Below are 20396 nucleotides of genomic sequence, written 5' to 3'. Positions count from 1 at the left end.
TTCGTCTTTCAACGACCCAGGTTTTGCTGTGGAGTATAGGGAGCAGAAAAATTGTGAGATACTCCTCTATCAGTGAGAAATGCATTGAATGCTTGGTTCTTAAATTCCAGACCATTGTTGCTTCGAACATTGCGAACCACCTTTCGCAGTTGTAACTCAATCTGATTGATAAATTTTTTGAGCCTAGGAGCTGCATCAGATTTATGTTTAATAAAGAACACCCAAGTGAAACAAGAAAATTCATCTATAATTACGAGAATATATTAGTTACCACCAATACTTTCGATTGCAAATGGGCCACAAAGATCAATGTAGAGTAGTTCGAGTGGCTCAATAAGTTTCGTGTTCACTATAGTTGGATGACTTTTCCTGCTATGCTTTCCCATTTCTTTGGTGGCGCAGAGATGATCCTTGTTATATTTCAAGAGAGGAAGACCTCGCACATGATCACCAAGAACTATCTTGTTGATATCTTTGAAGTTGACGTGCTAAAGTCTCCTATGCCATAGCCAACTGTCATTTATTACAGCCTTAGTGACCAGACATATAGAAGGTTTCCCTCGTATTGATATCCAATGGATACATCTTGCCTTTACGTTTTGATTTAAGCAACACTGATTTCGTCTTCATTTCAAAAAATTTAGATCCCTCATCATCAAACGAGACCTTTAGTCTTGTACCCACTACCAACTGCGAAACACTTATTAAGTTGTGTTGCAGTCCCTCAACATATGCCACTTTGTGAATTGAGAATTTGCCATTTGTTATCATGTCGTATCCTTTGATTTCCCCAAGTGCATTGTTACCAAACTTCACGAGACCACCATTCTCTAATTCTCTATATTCTCTCAGCTCCTCCTTCCTTCCCGTCACGTGACACGAACAACCACTATCGATATACCATTCAGTGTCAAACTGTTCGTCACGAATAATCTGCAAAAATTAAGCAGATTTAGGAACCCAAAGGTGTTTAGGTCCTCGTGAGACTTTTACAGAAACTGGATAAGCAATAGAGAGATCAATCATATAAGTTCGCTTTATTAAGGTTGTTTGTTCTTTCTTCTTTATTGTGAAAACCTTGATATGATTATCTTTCTGATGTGATTCTTTCAAGTTAGTTTGTTTTTGTTTTTGTTTGTTTCTTATTTTATGTTTAACAAACTTTCTCTCTTTCTCCTTAGATCTAGAAGGAGTGTGTGTGACTCTGAAACAATCTTCGCCTTTCCTTTATCGTGTAGTGAGGAGGTGGAAGAGTACGAAACTCCTGGTTTAGAAATGAAGGTGTTCTTGGGAGCTGACTTATGATTTGAAGGATAGGTGGGTTATAGGTAGTGGATCTGAGATGACTTGTGTGTCTTTGATCCTGAGGACTGTGAGACTTACGAGATGATAAGCCTTTGGGATTCACGTTTGAAGAGACTTTTTGGCTTTTTGCATTTGATCCAACGTTCGTCTGAGGATTGAAATGCTTTTCATGATGAACAAAGTTAGGGTTCCTTGACTTCCAAAATTGTTTTCGTTCCTGTAGATTTTTGTTGTACCCAACGTTTCATTGATGTTTTATTGTTGCGAAGTGTTTAGCAGATTTGTGAACATTTGCTTTTGCCCTTGTCTTTCACACATGAGTGTTTTCTTGAACTGAAGAGTTATCAGTGAGATTATCCTTGGTTCCACTAGAACTTCCCTTTTCATAGGTAGTATTAACCTTATTTAAAGGTTCAGCAACATACCTTCCTTTAACTCTCCAAGAGGTCTTCGCATATAGACCTACCGTTTCGTCTGCATTGTCAATCGGGGTGGACCAGAAGTGCTCATCACATACATTAGCATTATTAGCTTCGACTACGAACGTTAGTTTGACAGTATGACATTTAGATACGCCATTAACTATGAACACTCAGTTAGGCGACGTTTGGACCTTTGGAAAGTCAGTCGCAACTTCCTTTAGAACCATTGGATTGTTTTGATAAAGATGTGCGAATTCAACTAAATTTTCTGAAATCAGAGCTTTCGCTTTTTAAGGTTTGTCTTTAAGGGATTGTGAATAGTCAAACTCATATTCTATAGATATTTCACTCATCTCATTGTCCTCATCGAATTCAGAAATATTATCAACATTTAACTTATTATCTGAACTCAATTTCGAACTTAATGAATCAAATTTTTGTATAGTTTCAGTTTTGATCATTAACCTGTCATTTTCATCGAGTAACTGTCTCAGCATGTCCTTGTGGTCTTTGGACTAAATGTATGAGTCAATTTTTTCAAGTCCAATTTTATAAGCCTCTAAGGTTTCCTCTGATGAGACGATAGATTAACATTGATAATAATCAACATCAATTTCATCTTCCTTTAATTCCAAAAATGTCAAGATCATTTTATGATTTTTCTTACCAATTTCAGAATCCAAATGCAATTGAGTAATATTAAAATAAAGCCTCTTAGCAATCAAACAAAAAATGCTACGTTGTTTTAAAAGCTTTAAACTGTCTCGTTGTAAATAAATAGACTCGTCCCTAGACCTAGATAGCTCAGAATCTATCTTCTCTATCCACATCCTTTGTTCCTCACTCTTGGACGACACCCTGCTGATTTGATCGGTTATGTTAGCGTTTGATAGGCGAGTTCGTTTCAAACTTTCACTTACATTCGAAAAGGTGAATTTTAAATTGTTTAATTCAGTTTCATAATTAGATACAGGAATATTAATAGATTCAAGAATGTAATGTATCTTATTAATTAGTTGATCACATTTGTTGATTTGTGCAAGAATTGGCTTCATAGTGAAGCAGTTGTCATCATTTCTTCCATTCACCTGTCCTTGTCCTCCATCTGTTGCATACCCTCGTATTTGTGACACATCATTTGTCACCATAAAACACTTTGCACCTATATACTGTTGGGCTGAAGTTTTATTTTGATGTTGCGTCTTTTGGGCTCGATAGTTTAGCCATGTATACTCCGGTTTGGGCCTGTCCAACCGAGAGCCTTTTATGTATTGTATATAAGTTAATGCTTGCATGCATATTAGGTTAACGATTCAGAGAATGACGATAGAGAGCTTAACGATAGTAATTTCAAGGTTTTCTTTAATCGTTCTTGTAACCTACCAATCCTCTACAGTTGATGTTCTTAGTCGAGCTCTTCTGAGGATTTTGTTTTAATCATTCGACTCGTTTGATTCAATCTTGTCTTGTTCTTTTTATTGCGTTCTTACTGTTTTTATATTCATATACTTGTTCAAGATCTAATCGATCTTCATAGATTAAAGGTTGTTTTAATCCCATCAATTGGTATCAGAGCAGGAGACTGTGTAATCGATACACATCTTTACTGTGAAAAAGATTTCCATTAGGGTTTTTCCGCAATTAATAATATTTATTGAGCCGTCATCTCATTATTGACGTATCTTGATATTTATTGTTTTGCCCTAATCTGAGTTATTACAAGTCTGATCTTTGAACAGGTTTTTACGATCATAATGGACGAGACGCAATCAAACCCTATTAATATTTCCAAAAGCATTGGTTCAAAGACAAAGATTCCAATCTTATACACCCATGACTATGAAGTATGGGCGCATCACTTTGAAGACTATGTGATTGGATCGGAGGATAATGGGTACCTCATATGGGAAGCTATCATCAATGGACCGTTTTCTCATTCAGCAACGTCCAGAATCATTAAGACACAAAAGGAGTACAACGATTTGCTGAAGGATGTGAAGGATATTGCACAAGATGAAAAGGACAAATTCCAATGTAATATTAAGGCGTTAAGGTTGATCAGATTCGCCCTTCAGTCCGACACATTCAGATTGGTTAGCTCATGTACGACGGCAAAGGAAGTATGGGATAGACTTCGTGAACTGTATTCTACAGACGAGGATCTTGAACATTCTATCCAAACCTTGCTCTTATCTGAGTTTGGTGAATTCAGGCAAGGAGCTGAAGAAACAGTGACCCAGACGTTCGATCGCTTCAATCATCTTCTCAGCAAGATGATCAAACACGATATTGAAAGGAAGCTTATCGAGCAGAAGGTTACTTTCTTGAATGGATTAAGGTCTGAATGGAGAGCAGTGGTTTCCACAGTCAAAGCCCATGAGCAGTTTAAATCATACTCTTTGGCGAAACTGGTGGGTATTCTCAAGTCCCAGGAGAAGATTGTGCTGCAAGAAAAGAACGTCGTTTCGAGTCTTGGTTCATTGGCTCTCCTATCTAAAAGTAAAGCTGTGATGGAGGATGAAGACCTCAACTTGGAAGAATATGACCTCACATCTGAGGATTATGCCATGATGGTGTCCAATCCCAAGAGGTTCATAAAGAAAAGATTCCCCAGCAACAAAAACCGAAACTGGCAGGGGAGTTACAGTTCTGAAAAGGTGAATAATGAACCGAAAGCTGAGGAGCCCAAAAAGGAACCGAAGGCAGATGGCAATTCCGGAGTAAGCTATTTCTATTGTGGTGGCAAGAACCACTATGCTAAGGACTGTGTTCTTAAGAAGATGGCTGAAAAGGACGATGGAAATGATGAGGAAGTCGTGCTGCAGAAGAGACTGGATGAGTTGAGAAAGAAGAAGTCTACCACTGACCCTTCTATTAATGCTCTTATTGTGCAGGGTTCGGTTAATGATGATGAGTTCGGTAGCACTGAAGTTTGGTCTACTGACTCAGAAGACGATGAAGTGAGGAAGCCTACCCATGGAAAGGCGTATGTGGCTAAGGAGGAAAGCAATGGAGGAAAATGCTTCATGGTGACTGATGTATCTCAAATGAGGGGATACAACACCGATGGAGGAAGCGATGGACCGAAGGTACAGGAGGATATGTTCTTTACGGCCAAACCACTCAGCCAGCAGTTCAATGAGCTCGATGAACTGATAAAGAAGGTACAATCTGTTTTTATTTCATCTAAAGTACCACCATCCTCATATGAGAAAGAACTAAAAAATGTTAATACAAGAATTTCTCATTTAGATAGTAGCTTAACTCAAACTCGAGTCACCAATTCTAACCTGACTGATCAATTAAGCAGGGTGGCGTCGAAGAGTGAGGAGCGGCGAATGTGGATTGAGTTAAAAGAGTCGGAATTAGTTAAAGTTAAAGACGAAAACATTTATTTGTAGAGAGACAATTTAAAATTGTTAAAACAACGAAATGTTTTTGTTTAATTGCTAAACGTTTATATTCCAATATTACTCAACTTCACTTGGACTGTGAGATAGGCCAAAAGATCCATCGCATGATTTTACCCTTCCTAGAGTTTAAGGAGGATGAAATCGATGCCGAAGCCTATAATTGTGAGAGTGTGATATCGTCTGATGATGTAAATCCGACCTACATGTATGGACTGGACAAAATTGAGTCCTTCATTAAATCCAAGGACCACAAGGACATGCTCAAAAATCTTTTGGATGAAAATGATAGACTTAAACTGAGAACCGAAACTATACAAAAATTTGACTCTTTAAATGCCAACATTAGCTCAGAAAACAAAATTGATGTTGAAAATGCAACTGAGCTTAACGAGGACGAAAACATGAGTGAAATTTCTGTAGAGGACACGGTTGACTGCTTAGAATTTGTTAAAAGCGAAACTGAAAACCACAAAAATCTAATTTCTGAAAATTTTGTGGAGTTCGCTCGATTGTCCCAACAAAAGTCCCCGAAATTAGTAGAGAAAGCAGTTGTGTATCAAAAGGTCAGGACCACTCCGAATCAAGTATACAAGATGACTGGAGTAACCGAACATCAAACAGCTGAGCTCACAGATATTGTAAACGAAGACAATGCTGATGGCTGTGATGAGTACTTCTGGGAAGCTCCAATAGATAATGGAAATGAAACCGTTGGCCTATCTGAAAGAACCTCCTGGATGAGAAAAGGGAGATACATACCTGAACCCTTGAATAAGCCGGATACTTTCAATGAGCCAAGCACCAGTGGTACGAAAGATATTCCTTAGGAGAATGATCGTTCAGCAAAAGAAGACATTCCCTCTACTCCAACAGCTCAAAGTGGATCTTCTTCAGACATTCCTTCTACTCCCTCAGTGCAAACTGGATCTTCTTCGGATATTCCCTCTGCTCCCTCGGCTCAAAGTAAAACTCCTGAAGTTCAAAAGGAACCAGCCAAGGAGAAACCGAAAATGAAAGCTAATGTTCACCATCAACCTAAGCAGATGAGGGATAAGAAGATAGAAAGAAACCAAAGATACAGGAAAAACCTTTCTGAAAGGAAACAATTCTGGCACTCCCAGAATGCATACTACTCACACCAAGACAAGAATCTGAAGTATGAAAACAATCCTGTAAGAAAGCCTGAATGTTCCAACAACCGAAAGCCAAGGTTCGGTTCACAAGAAAATACCAACCAAAACCAAAGGTTCGGTTCCAAGAACAACTCCAACCAAATGCAGAGGTTCGGTTCTGAAGACAAAAGAGAACAAGACTCTAAGGTCAGTCCCTCCAATGATCAAAAGCAAAAGGCTCACCTAGAGTCACCAGCCAGGAAGTCCTCTCAATCCAAATCCTCTCTTTCTAATTCTTCTCGTTCTTCTAATTCTTCTACTTCCACCGATTCATCTCCATCTTGCTCTAAAGCTAATTCCGCTTGTTCTCAAAAATCTCATTCATCAGCTGAACAAAAAGGAAAGCAGAAGGTCAATGAATCCAAACCAAAGTCCAAAACGAACACACCCAGTCCCAACAAAATAAAAATCTTTACCATTAAAAAGAAAGATGAAACAACTCTAATAAAACGAACATATCTAGTTGACATCTCTCTTACTATTCCCGTTTCCATGAAAAGCTCACATGGACCCAAGAAACTTTGGGTTCCTAAATCTACTTAATTTTTGCAGGTCACAAGTGACGAGCAGTTTGACGAAGAATGGTACATCGATAGTGGCTGCTCGCGTCACATGACAGGGAGGAAAGAGGAACTCAGGGAATACAGATCTCTTGCAAATGGTGGCAACGTCAAGTTTAGAAATAACTCTTTCGGCACCATAAAGGGATACGGAATGATAACAAATGGAGACTTCACTATAAGGAAGGTGGCTTATGTGGAAGGACTCCAACACAACCTTATCAGTGTATCTCAGCTTGTTGGAGGTACAGGTCTCAAAGTCTCATTCGATGATGAAGGTTCTGAAATCATAGAGAAAAGGACAAAGAAAGTGATTCTCAAGTCAGAGCGAAAGGGTGAAATGTTTCCTCTAAACATGAAACCTATCAAAGGAAACCCAGCCATATGCCTGTTATCAAAAGCTCAATCCGACGAAAGCTGGTTATGGCACCGAAGACTCTCTCATCTCAATTTCAAAGATATCAACCGACTTGTCACTGGAGGTCATGTTAGGGGTCTTCCATTGCTCAAGTTCCATAGAGAGCATTTGTGTGCTGCATGCGAAATGGGGAAGCAGAGTCGTTAAAGTCACCCATCTGTAATCAACACAAAAGTTGTTGAACCACTCGAATTACTTCATATCGATTTGTGTGGTCCTTCATCTATCGAAAGCATCGGTGGTAGCAAGTATATTCTTGCTATTGTTGATGACTTTTCACGATTTACATGGGTGTTCTTCCTAAAGCTCAAATCTGAAGCGACTCAAAAGCTGAAAGTGTTTATCAAGCAAATTGAAGTCCAGCTCAAGAAGGTTGTTCGCAACATCAGGAGCGATAATGGCCTTGAATTCAAGAACAGGGAGTTTGAAGAGTTTCTTGCAGAAAAGGGAATTAGTCACAATTTCTCAGCTCCCTACACACCACAACAGAACGGAATAGTCGAAAGACGAAACCGATCTTTGTGTGAAGCTGCCCGAACTATGCTAAGTTTCGCTTCCTTACCTCTTTATTTTTGGGCTGACGCTATTTCTGCTGCTTGTTTTACACAGAATAGGTCCTATCTCAACAAGCGCTTCACGCTCACACCATATGAAATAATAAACAACAGAAAGCCCAATGTGAAATTTTTCCACGTGTTTGGCTCAAGGTGTTTCATCTTTAACTCTAAAGAACACCGCAATAAGTTTGATGTCAAAGCCGACGAGGGAATCTTTCTGGGTTACTCGCTCACATCCAAGGCATACAGGGTCCTAAACAAACGTTCAAGAAGGATTGAAGAGACATACTATGTGACCTTTGACGATAGCTATGTCAAGAAGCTACAGGCCATAGAAGACACTGCCGAGGAAATCTTTTCTCAAACCGGCCAAGTCACAGTCTCGATCGCCAATTTATACGAGAAATTTCTGGAACTCTTTGACGAACCAGAAAAAGCTTCTCTCTCAGAAGCATGTGCAGCTGACAACAAAGTTGATCATATGAAGCAGATTGTCGAAGATGCTGCAAGAAGAATGCATGAAGGAGAATCGCCCACTGATGAATCTCCATCTAACAATGCTTCAGTCGAGGGGGAGCCAAGTTCTCATGTCGAGGGGGAGCCAAGCTCACAAGTCCAGGGGGAGCCAAGCTCTACAACTTCAACTGAAGATGCCTCTCCAAACGAAGGTGCTTCAACGCCTGAAAGCCCGGCACCACAAGAAACCCCTGAACCTCATGTTTCTCAAGACTCATCAATTGAGGGGGAGCATGATGATATGACTCTTGATTATGATAGCCAATCTAAGCCAGAAGAAATGATCAATGTTGAACTAGACCCATCCTTTGATCCGAATTACCCGCCTCTTACCAAATGGACCAGAGATCATCCTATCTCTCAAGTAGTTGGTGATGTATCTGAAAAGGTTCTGACCCGATCTCAACTGAAGGCAAAACAGACATCCTTATTTTCAAAGGTTGAGTTTTGTATGTTTAACTCATTCGTGTCAAAAGTTGAACCGAAGACAGTTAACACTGCCCTCGATCACTCTGATTGGGTTCAAGCAATGCAAGACGAACTGAACGAGTTTGAAAGGAACAAAGTCTGGTGCCTCATTCCAACTCCTCCAGATGCTTTGGTTGTTTGTCTCAAATGGGTTTTTAGGAACAAAATGGACAAGGAAGGTAATGTCATAAGGAACAAGGCTCGTCTGGTGGTTAAGGGATACTGTCAGGAGGAAGGGATAGACTATGAAGAGACTTTCGCTCCAGTTGCTAGACTAGAATCTGTTAGAATATTCCTGGCCTATGCTGCTCACAAAAACTTTGAGGTTTTCCAAATGGATGTCAAGTGTGCATTTCTCAATAGAGAACTCGAAGAAACTGTGTATGTGGAGCAACCTCCTGGGTTCGTGAATGAAAAGTATCCAAATCATTGCTATATTCTGGATAAAGCTGTGTACGGCCTCAAACAAGCTCCGAGAGCCTGGTATGAAACGCTTACAAAATTTTTAAAGATGTCTAAATTTAAACAAGGTTCGGTTGACCCAACCTTCTTTCGCAAAAAGGAAGGTAACCACCTTATGATAGTTCAAATTTATGTCGATGACATCATTTTTGGCTCCACGAATCCCAGCTTAACAGCTGAATTCAGAAAGCTGATGGAGACTAAGTTTGAAATGAGCTCCATGGGTCCTATTAACTTTTTCCTTGGTTTAAACATAAGACAGGGACCCGAAGGCATCTTTATAAATCAGGAAGCTTACACGAAGACTCTCCTAGCGAAGTTTGGCATGATTGGAGACTCAAAAGTCAAAGTCCCAATGGCATTCGGCACCAAGCTTACCCCATCTCTAGACAAACCGGCTGTCGATATCACGTTCTATCGTCAAATGATAGGCTCACTAATGTATCTAACTGCTAGCAGGCCTGATATCATGTTTTCTGTGTGTTATTGTGCTAGATTTCAGGCAAACCCACGCGAACCTCACATGCTTGCAGTGAAGAACATCTTACGCTACCTCAAGCGAACCACGTCTTTAGGTCTATGGTATCCATCCAACTCAGGCTTCTTCGTTCAAGCCTATTCTGATGCTGACCTTGGAGGATGTGGACTCGACCGAAAAAGCACAACTGGTGGCTGTCAATTCCTTGATGGGAAGTTGGTCAGCTGGCAATCCAAGAAACAAACGTGTGTGTCGTTGTCTACTGCCGAAGCGGAATACATCGCCGCTGCATCCTGCACATCACAAGTGATTTGGATCCCGAGTCAACTTCGAGACTATGGACTCAATATGAAGAAGATCCCACTATATTGTGACTCTGAAAGTGCAATTAGGATCTGTCATAACCCAGTGCAACACTCTAAAACCAAACACATAGCACTGAGGTATCACTTCATCAAAGATCATGTGGAAGATGGAAATGTCGAAGTTCACTTCGTAAGAACCACTGATCAACTGGCTGACGTCTTTACCAAAGCTCTTCCTGAAGCATCATTCAATAAAATATTGCAAGGGCTAGGTATGATGGAATCAGAGTCAGTACCTCACACTACCTCTAAACCTAAAACGTAAGAAGCAAAACCAACCGAACATTCGGGTTCGGTTCAACCATCTGACTCGCTCATTACTTCAAAGGTAGTTTTTCTGAGTTGTATATTTCTTGTACAATTTTGTTTTTCTTTGTGTTAAAAGTATTTATCTCCTGTATGTCCAAATTCCTTAGTTTCTCAAAATTTTCCAAAACCGAAACCTACCGAAGGTTTGGGTTCGGTTTTTCAAAATTTTCTAGAACCGAAACCAACCAAACGCTCGGGTTCGGTTTTTCAAAATTTTCTAGAACCGAAACCAACCGAACGCTCGGGTTCGGTTTTTCAACTTTTTCCCAACTGAAACCAACCGAACGTTCGGGTTCGGTTTTTCATTTTCTTTTTCCAAAGTTTTTTTTAAGTCTTATTTTTTTTTCTCTTCTAATTTTTTTTGTTATTTTTTTATTTTTATTATAAATTTCAAAAACTCCAAAAATATTTTATTTTTTTTGTGTGCTCATTCGTTTATGGGGATATATTTGTTGACTTACTTAAGTGTCCCTAGAAGCATGCTGCTGTATGTGTCCCAAGCCTCATAAGATTTTGAATAATAGCCTTCATGACCTGGTATACACAAACCTTGTCTTCCCAATAAGGCTAATACATTTATTCTAATCGTGAGCTACCTCACTCTTTTCTCACATGAGTTAAGAGTTTCCTGCTTGGTCCTTATTTTCGCAGCAGAGGTACTATATTTTCTTACACCATCTCCATAACTCTTCTCCACTACATTCGTTTCATTATCGTAACCCTTGAGACTCTCAGAAACTACCACTGAGGTTTATGGTTACACAACATCTGTGTTTATGAGCTTAGTTTCGTGCCACTACGAGCTGAGTGAAACCCAAAATTCAATACCAACGAATTGACAGTGACCAATTAATTTGCTCAAGTTTTCACCAATGAATTGACGAATGTACCTTCATGAAATCTCCATTTTTCTTTTGAGTGATTCCCATGAAATTGTTACACACCATAACATTTCTTCCCAAGGGATCCAGTTTTAATTTTTTTTATCTGAGATTTTATATCAATCCAAGCCAATACAAAATCAATTCCTACCTACTTGTTCAACAGGCTACACCGGTCTCACAAGTACTTTGTTCATTTTCTTTCTTATATCAAGAATAGAATTGATGAATCAAAGCGAAACCACCCTTAAATAGCCTAATTAAAAGAAGCCTTTCAACATTTATTAATAAGTGTTTGATCGTAATTCAACGGGATTCCACACTAACACTTTGAGGTCTCTCTTGACCTTGAAGGAAGAGATTCGTGCCCGGGATCATCAGTTTCGTGTCATTATTGACATCACAGTATATCCTTAAAAGAGTTGCTTTATTTCTTTTTCTTTTACACTCTTTGCACGAAAATCCTAGATTTTCCAAAATTCCGTTACTAATTATTTACAGGCTGGATTATTACTGGATGGTTAATAATGATGTTGTGGTCAAAAGCTATCCATGTGGGTCATTAATTCAAAAATGCCGTTTAAAAGGGATAAGACGAAAGGTTGCTGACTCGGCGGGAGTTAAAGGGATAAAATTCAAACGACGGTAAAAAGGAGGCGCGCGTGAATTTGAAACGGCCGCGCTTTTCCTGACACTTATGGACGCGTGTGCAATATCGAAGCGTTATCACTCTGGAATTAAAGGCGCGTGTGGAAATGGAAACGGTTCCTCTCTCTGAACCGGCGCTTATTGGGTGGCGTAATCCTAGGAAACTGACACTCTCTCTCCTACGTGATCATCGCACGCCCCAACTGTCACCAATCAGTCACTCAAAAACCCGCTTCGTATTTCCATAAGAGATTTGAAACGATTTTTCTCTCTCCTATCACCCACTATAAAAAGCCGTCTACACCATCTTTTACCTCTTTACTGCCTCCATAATTTCCAAAGCACAAATATTCCCAAACACTCTCCCGCTCATCTTCTTCTCCAAACCTGCAACAATGGCTGAATCTTCTTCTGTTCATGCAACCTCACAGATTCTTCCCATCCGACCCCAACAATGTCTTGTCATTGATCTTAACCCACTTGCGTACGATTCCTACATGTCGCCGGTCATTGAATGCTTGAAGTACTCCCAGCTTGCACCTGCTCTCTCAAGAATTGAAACTGTGCCTATGGTGGCCCTATCGCAGGTCTACACTACGGCTTACTATGACAAGGCAGTTGACCGGGTATTTTTCGAGCTTGCAGAGCACAAGACCTCCGTTTCATGACAAAGGTTCTGCACTATGCTAGGGTTTGCTGTTGACCCTTCACGAGTTCATCCGGAGACTATTCCGGTTGGGATGCTGTTTAACATGTTTTATAACATGGGATACACAGAGGTTCTCACCTCTGTCGCCAAGTTTAAGAAGTCTTGCCTACTGCCACAGTGGAATGGCCTATTTACAGTCCTTTTTAAGGGTCTGTCAGAGAGGAGCTCAGGATCTGACGGTGCAAGTCGTCTCTTCCTATCGATAATGTACGGGGTATACAACGGGATAAACCTGGACTATGTGTTTGTCCTATGGCAACAACTCATTCAGAGCCTCTCTTCCTCATCCCGACACTCGGAGGTGTCATTGGCTCAGTTCTGGATCTTGATAACAAGATGGGCCATGGACAAGTTTAACGTTCCAACTGCTGATGGTGCATCGATGTCTTCTATTGGTACGTTCCATACCAAGAAGATCATCGTATCAGATGCATCAAAATTTTCCTTCATTGGCTCCATCCCGGAGACAATGTATGCAAATGTGCCCTCCGACAGCAGACTGATCAGAACGATCAAGGAGTTTAGGTCAACTGGTCCAAGGGAACTGACATCGGACACGCTAAGGTCGATTCATGATGCCGACAAACCGGTGGGCAGGGGCAAAAAGGCAGAGAAAGGGAAACAAGTGTCCAAAGCTCCAAAAGGACCTTCTCCCAAAAAGAGGAAACAACCGAAGGCTGCACAGTCCCCACAGCCAAAGAGGAGGAAGACCCAACAGAAGCGAAAGCTAGTTATTCCCTCCTCTCCAAGCGAATCTGAGGGTGGAAGTTCGGACTCTGAAGGATCTCAAGGAGACGAATCTCCTCAACGAGGCAACACACCACCTCGATCCCCAACCCCAGAGATGGAACTTCATCAATCCCCAGTTCCTTCACCTCCACCAACTATTCCTATTTCCATTCCCACCATAAACCCCACCATTCCCCCAACCTCTTTCACTATACCACCACCCATTTTCACCACATCAACCAAAACACCACCAGTTACCGAAACCCCTCCAGTAACCGAACCACCACAAACCGAAACCCAAACTCAACCACCACCCGAAACTACCCCACCCCACACTCAAACTCAACATACACCAACCAGAACACCCCCAGCTTCACCACCACCTCCATCTCCAGAAAATGCCTCCGATGGCGACAACCCTTACCTTGGTGGTGATCACATGAACTTTGATTCGGTCTACTATAGCCCGTTTCAAGTTCAGAGCGATGAGGAGGATGATGCTCCAGTGACAAAGAAGCATCTTAAAGAGCTTCACGAGAAGGTTGATCTACTTCTCGCCTCCTCCTCCAACCAGCAGTCCTCTCTTTCTGAAGCTGCCCTTCAGAAAATCGTTGATGCCTTCTCAAGGGCTCAACATGATTCGGTGGCCTCAGCAACTGCTGCGATTGATGCCTCCACCAGAGCGTGTGAGGCTGCGACCGAAAAAGTCGATAAACTATTCTCCGACACTACCATCCTGCTGAAGTCCTTGCAGGAGAGCGCCGACGCCACCAAGACAACTCTGGAACCGATTGTTCAACAATCGGCCAAGTTCGTCTCAACGGAGCTGTCTTCGTTCGCTTCACTCCGCCAACATCTAAGCGACGACAACTCGGCACTTCATGCCTCCACCGATGCCCGCCTGGCTAAGCTACAAGAGGATCTTGCAGCAGAGAACTCTTTGATGGACGTTCTGGCGAGTAAAACAACTGCCCTAAAGGTCAAGAGCACGCAACTTTCCAACTCCGAACAACAATTGGAAGCTCTTCGATCCGAAAGGGAGGTAATAAAGACGTGTGTTTCGGATGTCCACGCAGCGTTATCAAACATCCTGGAAGCACACGACCCCATCCTAAACCATTCGGTGAGGCGTACCCTCGCTGAAAAGCTCTCTCCGGCCATGGACCTTTTAAGCAAGATTGAAGGCCTACCGAGTTTCGTGTCCATTCCGAAACAAGGGGGAGATGAGAAGAAGGGATCGAAACCACCTCCTTCCTCCAAAGCTACTCACACAACCGAACCACCCTCTGCTGATCATGCTTCGGGTTCGGGTGTGAAGAACAAGGGTAAAAACATAGCTGAGGAAGATGAAGATGAAGATGAAGACAAGGAGACCATTGCCGACATGTTGAAACGAAAGAACAGTCACAATGCTGATGATGATGCCAGTCGTGTGGCGCGTGAGGTTGAAGAAGCCGAACGAAAGCAAAAAGAAGCCCACGATCTCCTTGAGAGCCGAAAGATGCTCTTCCCTGCCTGGACCAGGGATCGTATGATAAAAGAGGCCATAGAAACTCCAAGCATATTATGGCTCGAGCCGGTTATATCATTCGACTGCAACAACACTGTCGATTCGCAATTTGATATGCCGCTGACTTGAAAGGCGTTCATCTTCCACGCCTTCTCTAACATTTTTGAAGTCCCACATCCGAACGATGAGCTTGACAGGGAGCTCATTGACTTCTATCTGGAGGCTGCTCGCCCTCAATACCTTACATGGAGCGCTCAGAAGATTGTGAACGTTCGGGTGCTGAAGCCATATGCCGTGGGGAGATTCACAAACGTTAAGTTCAAGCTCATTCGAGGATCAGCAAGAACTGCTCATCTTATCTCCCTGGCGGATCTGCCGAATCTAAATCCTCATGATTGGATTGTCCTGTACAATATCCTTTTGATTGATGAAGCCGAATATGGTCCCATCATAGACCATGTCAAGAGGACGTTAGCATGCTACATCATGGAGGTTGCCCTAATGGATCAGGAGGTTGCCACAGTCTTCAAGAAGAAACCGAAGATAGCTCCTGTGGGATCGGCCAGTGATCTCAACCAAATGAAAATGGGCAAGATTGATCCGAGGCGTAACTCGGTTATGTTCACTAGAGCCGAAGGACAGAAATGTCTCTTCGCTTTAGCTGACAAACACCTTTACACCACAGCTTGCTTGGAGCACGTTTTATCGATTATCAAGCAGTGTAAAGCGAATTCGGCTGATGACATCAAGTACTTCAATGATATGATCAATTGGTACATCCGGTTTAGATAGACCATCCTCTCAATAACCAAGTGTCTGTTTAGCACCGTGAAGAAGAAGGTACCTGCTTCAGCTGCTGGCCCAAGTAAAAAGTGAAGGTCTCGCTCCAAATTGACGCAAAGGGGGAGATTGTTGGGCTGAAGTTCTATTTTGATGTTGCGTCTTTTGGGCTCGATAGTTTAGCCATGTATACTCCGGTTTGGGCCTGTCCAACCGAGAGCCTTTTATGTATTGTATATAAGTTAATGCTTGCATGCATATTAGGTTAACGATTCAGAGAATAACGATAGAGAGCTTAACGATAGTAATTTCAAGGTTTTCTTTAATCGTTCTTGTAACCTACCAATCCTCTACAGTTGATGTTCTTAGTCGAGCTCTTCTGAGGATTTTGTTTTAATCATTCGACTCGTTTGATTCAATCTTGTCTTGTTCTTTTTATTGCGTTCTTAATGTTTTTATATTCATATACTTGTTCAAGATCTAATCGATCTTCATAGATTAAAGGTTGTTTTAATCCCATCATATACGATTCCCCTTCATTCTCTACAAAACTTTTTCCGTGAGTGGGGCCTTCTAACCTCTTCATCCTCTGAATTAGTGGACCATACCTCCACTCCACCGAATTCATCTTCATCATTATTACCCTACACAATCAAAGCCGGCATCGATTTATCATCTTTCTTTTTTTTTTTGCTTTCTTTCCTCTAGCTTGCGAAGATGGTAGGCCTTATCTTCTTCTCCTTCTTTCTTCTCATTCAATCGCCTCAACATGCACTCTTTAGCCAAATGATTCTTGCCATAACAATAGTTGCAATCATAGCCTGAATCACTTGCAAGCTGTTTCTCTTTCTTTTCTTCTTCATTCTAGAAGTTAATCACTTTCTCCTCCTTCACTTTTTCTGAACTGTAGCTTCCTTTCCAGTTTCGGTTTTTGTTGGAAGGAAACTTCTTCTTTTCGAATCTCCTAGGATTTGACACCATCAAAGCAAACTCTTCACTTGTGAGCTCACAGTCAGAAAGATTAGTCTCATCTTCATCCTCAACAACTTGTTTCCCCTTTGCAACAAGTGCCAACGTACCCATGCTAGACACAACTTTCGTTTCTTTAGTCACTTCGCTTTCATGTGACTTCAGAATACCTACTACCTTTGCTAAGGTGTAGTTTCAAAACTGCTCATGAGCTTTCACCGTTGATACCACAACCATCCATTCAAACCTTAACCCATTCATGAATGTTACCTTCTGCTCGATGTTTTCACGTCCAATGCCATGTTCCGTCATCCTGCTAAAAAGATGATTGTAGCGATTGAACGCTTGACTAAGATTTTCATCAGTCTTTTGTGCGAAAGCACCAAACTCGGACAACAGGAGCGTTTGAGTAGAATGTTCCAAATATGCACCTGTTGAATAGAGCTCTTTAAGCATGTCCTATATAGCTTTGGTTGTATCACAAGAACTGACAAGGCGAAAGGAATCAGCCTGCAATGCGAATCTAATGATTCTCATTGCTTTGATGTTGCTTTGCATCTTTTCTTTCTCATCTCAAGGAACTTCTTTGACATCAAGAATAAGTTGATTGAGTTCAGCTTGAGTTTAATCACCTTTCTTGTTCTAGAGTGAACGAAAGTTCCAACAGTAATAGCTTGCCAGATCAAGTAACCATTATCTTCTAAACCTAGAACATAATCTTCAAAATGAAGCGCCTAAACTTCATAATCATTGAGAAAGAGAATGAGAATCCTTGTTGTTGACCCAATACTACTGATGGAATTGATTTGAGAATCGTCATGTGACATTTTAACAAGATCTTTGTAACCTGTTTAAGAATCAGAAGTGTAAAAATATAGGGTAATATTGAGATCACAGCGTCAAGAACACATAGATGACGTCTGAGCAAGATCCAATATTAATGGAAACCCTACTAGCTTCTTTTATCAGAAGAGATGCGTATAGATTACATAGTCTCCTGCTCTGATACCAATTGTTAGAATAAACTTCTTAAAGATCGATAAGATTCAAAACAGGAAGTAAATAAGAACACGACAATGATTCAAAATAAGCTGAATGATTCAAGCTTCACAGCCTCATGAGAGCTCGACAAAGAACTTCTACTGTAGAGGCGTGATTAGGGTTTACAAAGGATTTCAAAGATAAAAGCGTTAACCTCCTATGGTGCATGCATGCACTACAAATACATAAACCCTAATAAATGAGACGGGTGGACAGGCCCAATACCGTGTACACAAGGGACTAAATACAACAAGCTCAATGACGCAACATCTAATACCCAACAAATCATATGTATTTATATATTGTCATATATGACTAATCATATATTAGGATGTATAATCATATATCATTATATAGTTTAATATATCACTAATTATATATTTCAATATATTAAGACCTATGACAAATCATGTGTATTTGTAGATTGTCATATCTGACTAATTATATATTATATTGTATAATCATGTATGATTATACATCGTAATATATATATTTAATCATATATTATATTGTTTAATCATAAATGATTAATTATATGTATTTATACATTGTAATATATGATTAATCATATATTAGGATGTATAATCATATATGATTATATAGTTTAATATATCATTAATATTAAATTTCATTGTATGAACACATATGATAAATCATGCGGTTGTACATTGACATATACGACTAATCATGTATTATACTTTATGATTAGTTAGTTGCATTTATACGTTGTCATATATGTTAAATCATATATTAGACTGCATAATCACATATGATTAATCATGTATTACAATTTGTAAAGAAATATTATTAGTCATATCTGTTAGTACATTTGTAATATATGTTGAATCATAAATTACAATGTATAATCGTATAAGATTATGAGGTTTAACATATGATTAACACATTATCAGTTATGTATTTTGTTTATGACTAAGTAAAAAAAATTAGAATGAACTTTCTAAATTATATTGCAATACGTAATGAATTATTTTAACCGTGAACGCCAATCGTATTTTGAAGGTTTTTATGTTTATTTTGATAAGTTGAACAAGTTAAATTGATTTCTTTGTCGTTACGAGATGAATTGATTTCAGCTGCGATAGTATCACTTACGATTGACTCGTCAATTTCTTTTGAATACAACATCTTGTATGAAGATCGATCTTTATTCAATATTCAAATGCTCTGAAGCTCTCTTGAATTATAATGATTAATGCGATGTGATTGTTTCTTTAATTTGTGGATTATATCTCGTATTTTGAAAATATGAACGGATGCTCTGTTTCGATCATTTTCATCGATTTAAATATGCTCATTAATGTGATAAAAAAATTTAGTAAAATAGGAACTTTAAGAAAAGATTGAATGAATTGCGAAAGTTGGATGATAGGATTAGAAGATTGATACTGAGAATCGAAGATTTAGCGATAAGAAGATTTTTGCTTCGTAATCGTATAACAGAGAAGGAATGTGTTCGCTTTCTAAACATAAACGTGAAATTTACTGTTGTACTCGTGCATTATTTAACAATTGACGGAAGTTGAGGTTAGAATGTATTAGCTGATGATTAATCACACAATCTCTATTTTTTATCTCAAAATAACCATCTCTTATATATATATATATATATATATATATATATATATATATATATATATATATATATATATATATATATATATATATATATATATATATATATATATATATATATATAAAGGAAGAGTAAGTTTATTTATGTCGGGACTTAAAAGAAGCATTGAATTTATTCTCGTAAAAAACGAATTGGTTTTTTTTTTGAACCAATGTGAAATGAAACAATAACTTAATATTAGATTAAGACAAAACTGCAAATTTGGTCCTTGTCGTTTGTAAAAATCTTTGGATGGGGTCCAAAAAGTTTTCAGCTTGCATGGAACGTCCAAAATCCAAAGTTTTTTATGGTTTTGGTCCTAAAAATGTTGAAAGGACAGTTTTGCCCTTTTCTTTTCTTTTTTGCATTTTTTAACACATTATTAATTTAGTTATTAAAAAACGGGTCTACCCGCCCCCTTTTTTCTCTCCCACCTTCTTCTTCTACATGAATCTTCTTCTTCCTCTACCTGCAAATCAGAAGAGACAATCACCAGATATATTCATCTGAGAGCCATCACCTTTACACCACCCATGATCCACCCCACTGACACTATCCCTTGCTCTCTCACATGCTACCTCTCTTATCACATACATCTAACTGAAGATCACATATCCCACTCTTCTATCAGCTGATTTTCCTCTATATCATTCCCGAAATCAATCCCCAAAATCGTTTTTCATCCAAATATTATCTGTTCTCAGCAAAATCTAAAAAAATTATGCTGCAAAAATTCGATTCATGCATCATTATCCACCGAAACTCAAACAACACTTGGTTTAATCCTATCTTCAAATCAAATCTAAAATTATCCCATCACCATCCATTTAAAACTATCTATCCCCATCGACGAACATATCCAGTTCATCTAAATTGAAATTAGATTATCCCAAAATCGATATAACCACAAAGATTGACAATAAATTTTGGGGTGATTAACTTAGATTAAATCAAAGATAATATTAAAATTAAGAATCAAGCACACCAAATCATGAATGAAGAATACAGATAGGAAAGTCCCAAAAGTGTCGATAGTTAACTCATACAACCA

The 20396-nt window shown here is 39.5% G+C and overlaps 1 protein-coding gene across 1 annotated transcript; it reads right to left on the bottom strand.

Moving 5' to 3' along the window:
* Positions 1-531: 531 nt before the first annotated feature.
* Positions 532-16785, bottom strand: LOC128126754 (uncharacterized). Its single transcript, XM_052764854.1, has 3 exons — positions 16582-16785; positions 16281-16346; positions 532-933 (listed from the first exon to the last, which is right to left on the bottom strand). Exons 1-3 carry the CDS (start codon positions 16783-16785, stop codon positions 532-534), a joined length of 672 nt encoding a protein of 223 aa, XP_052620814.1.
* Positions 16786-20396: the final 3611 nt, after the last annotated feature.

Source organism: Lactuca sativa, chromosome 6, assembly GCF_002870075.4.
Source record: "Lactuca sativa cultivar Salinas chromosome 6, Lsat_Salinas_v11, whole genome shotgun sequence".
NCBI lineage: Eukaryota > Viridiplantae > Streptophyta > Magnoliopsida > Asterales > Asteraceae > Lactuca > Lactuca sativa.
This window is presented reverse-complemented; position numbering and strand designations above follow the sequence as displayed.

Coding starts and splice junctions, on each gene's coding strand:
- LOC128126754 (XM_052764854.1), bottom strand. CDS start 16,785: ATGGGTACGTTGGCACTTGTTGCAAAGGGGAAACAAGTTGTTGAGGAT. Junction 16,347..16,581: donor AAAAAGTGAAGGAGGAGAAA/GTGATTAACTTC, acceptor TTGATTGTGTAG/GGTAATAATGATGAAGATGA. Junction 934..16,280: donor CTAATTCAGAGGATGAAGAG/GTTAGAAGGCCC, acceptor TAATTTTTGCAG/ATTATTCGTGACGAACAGTT.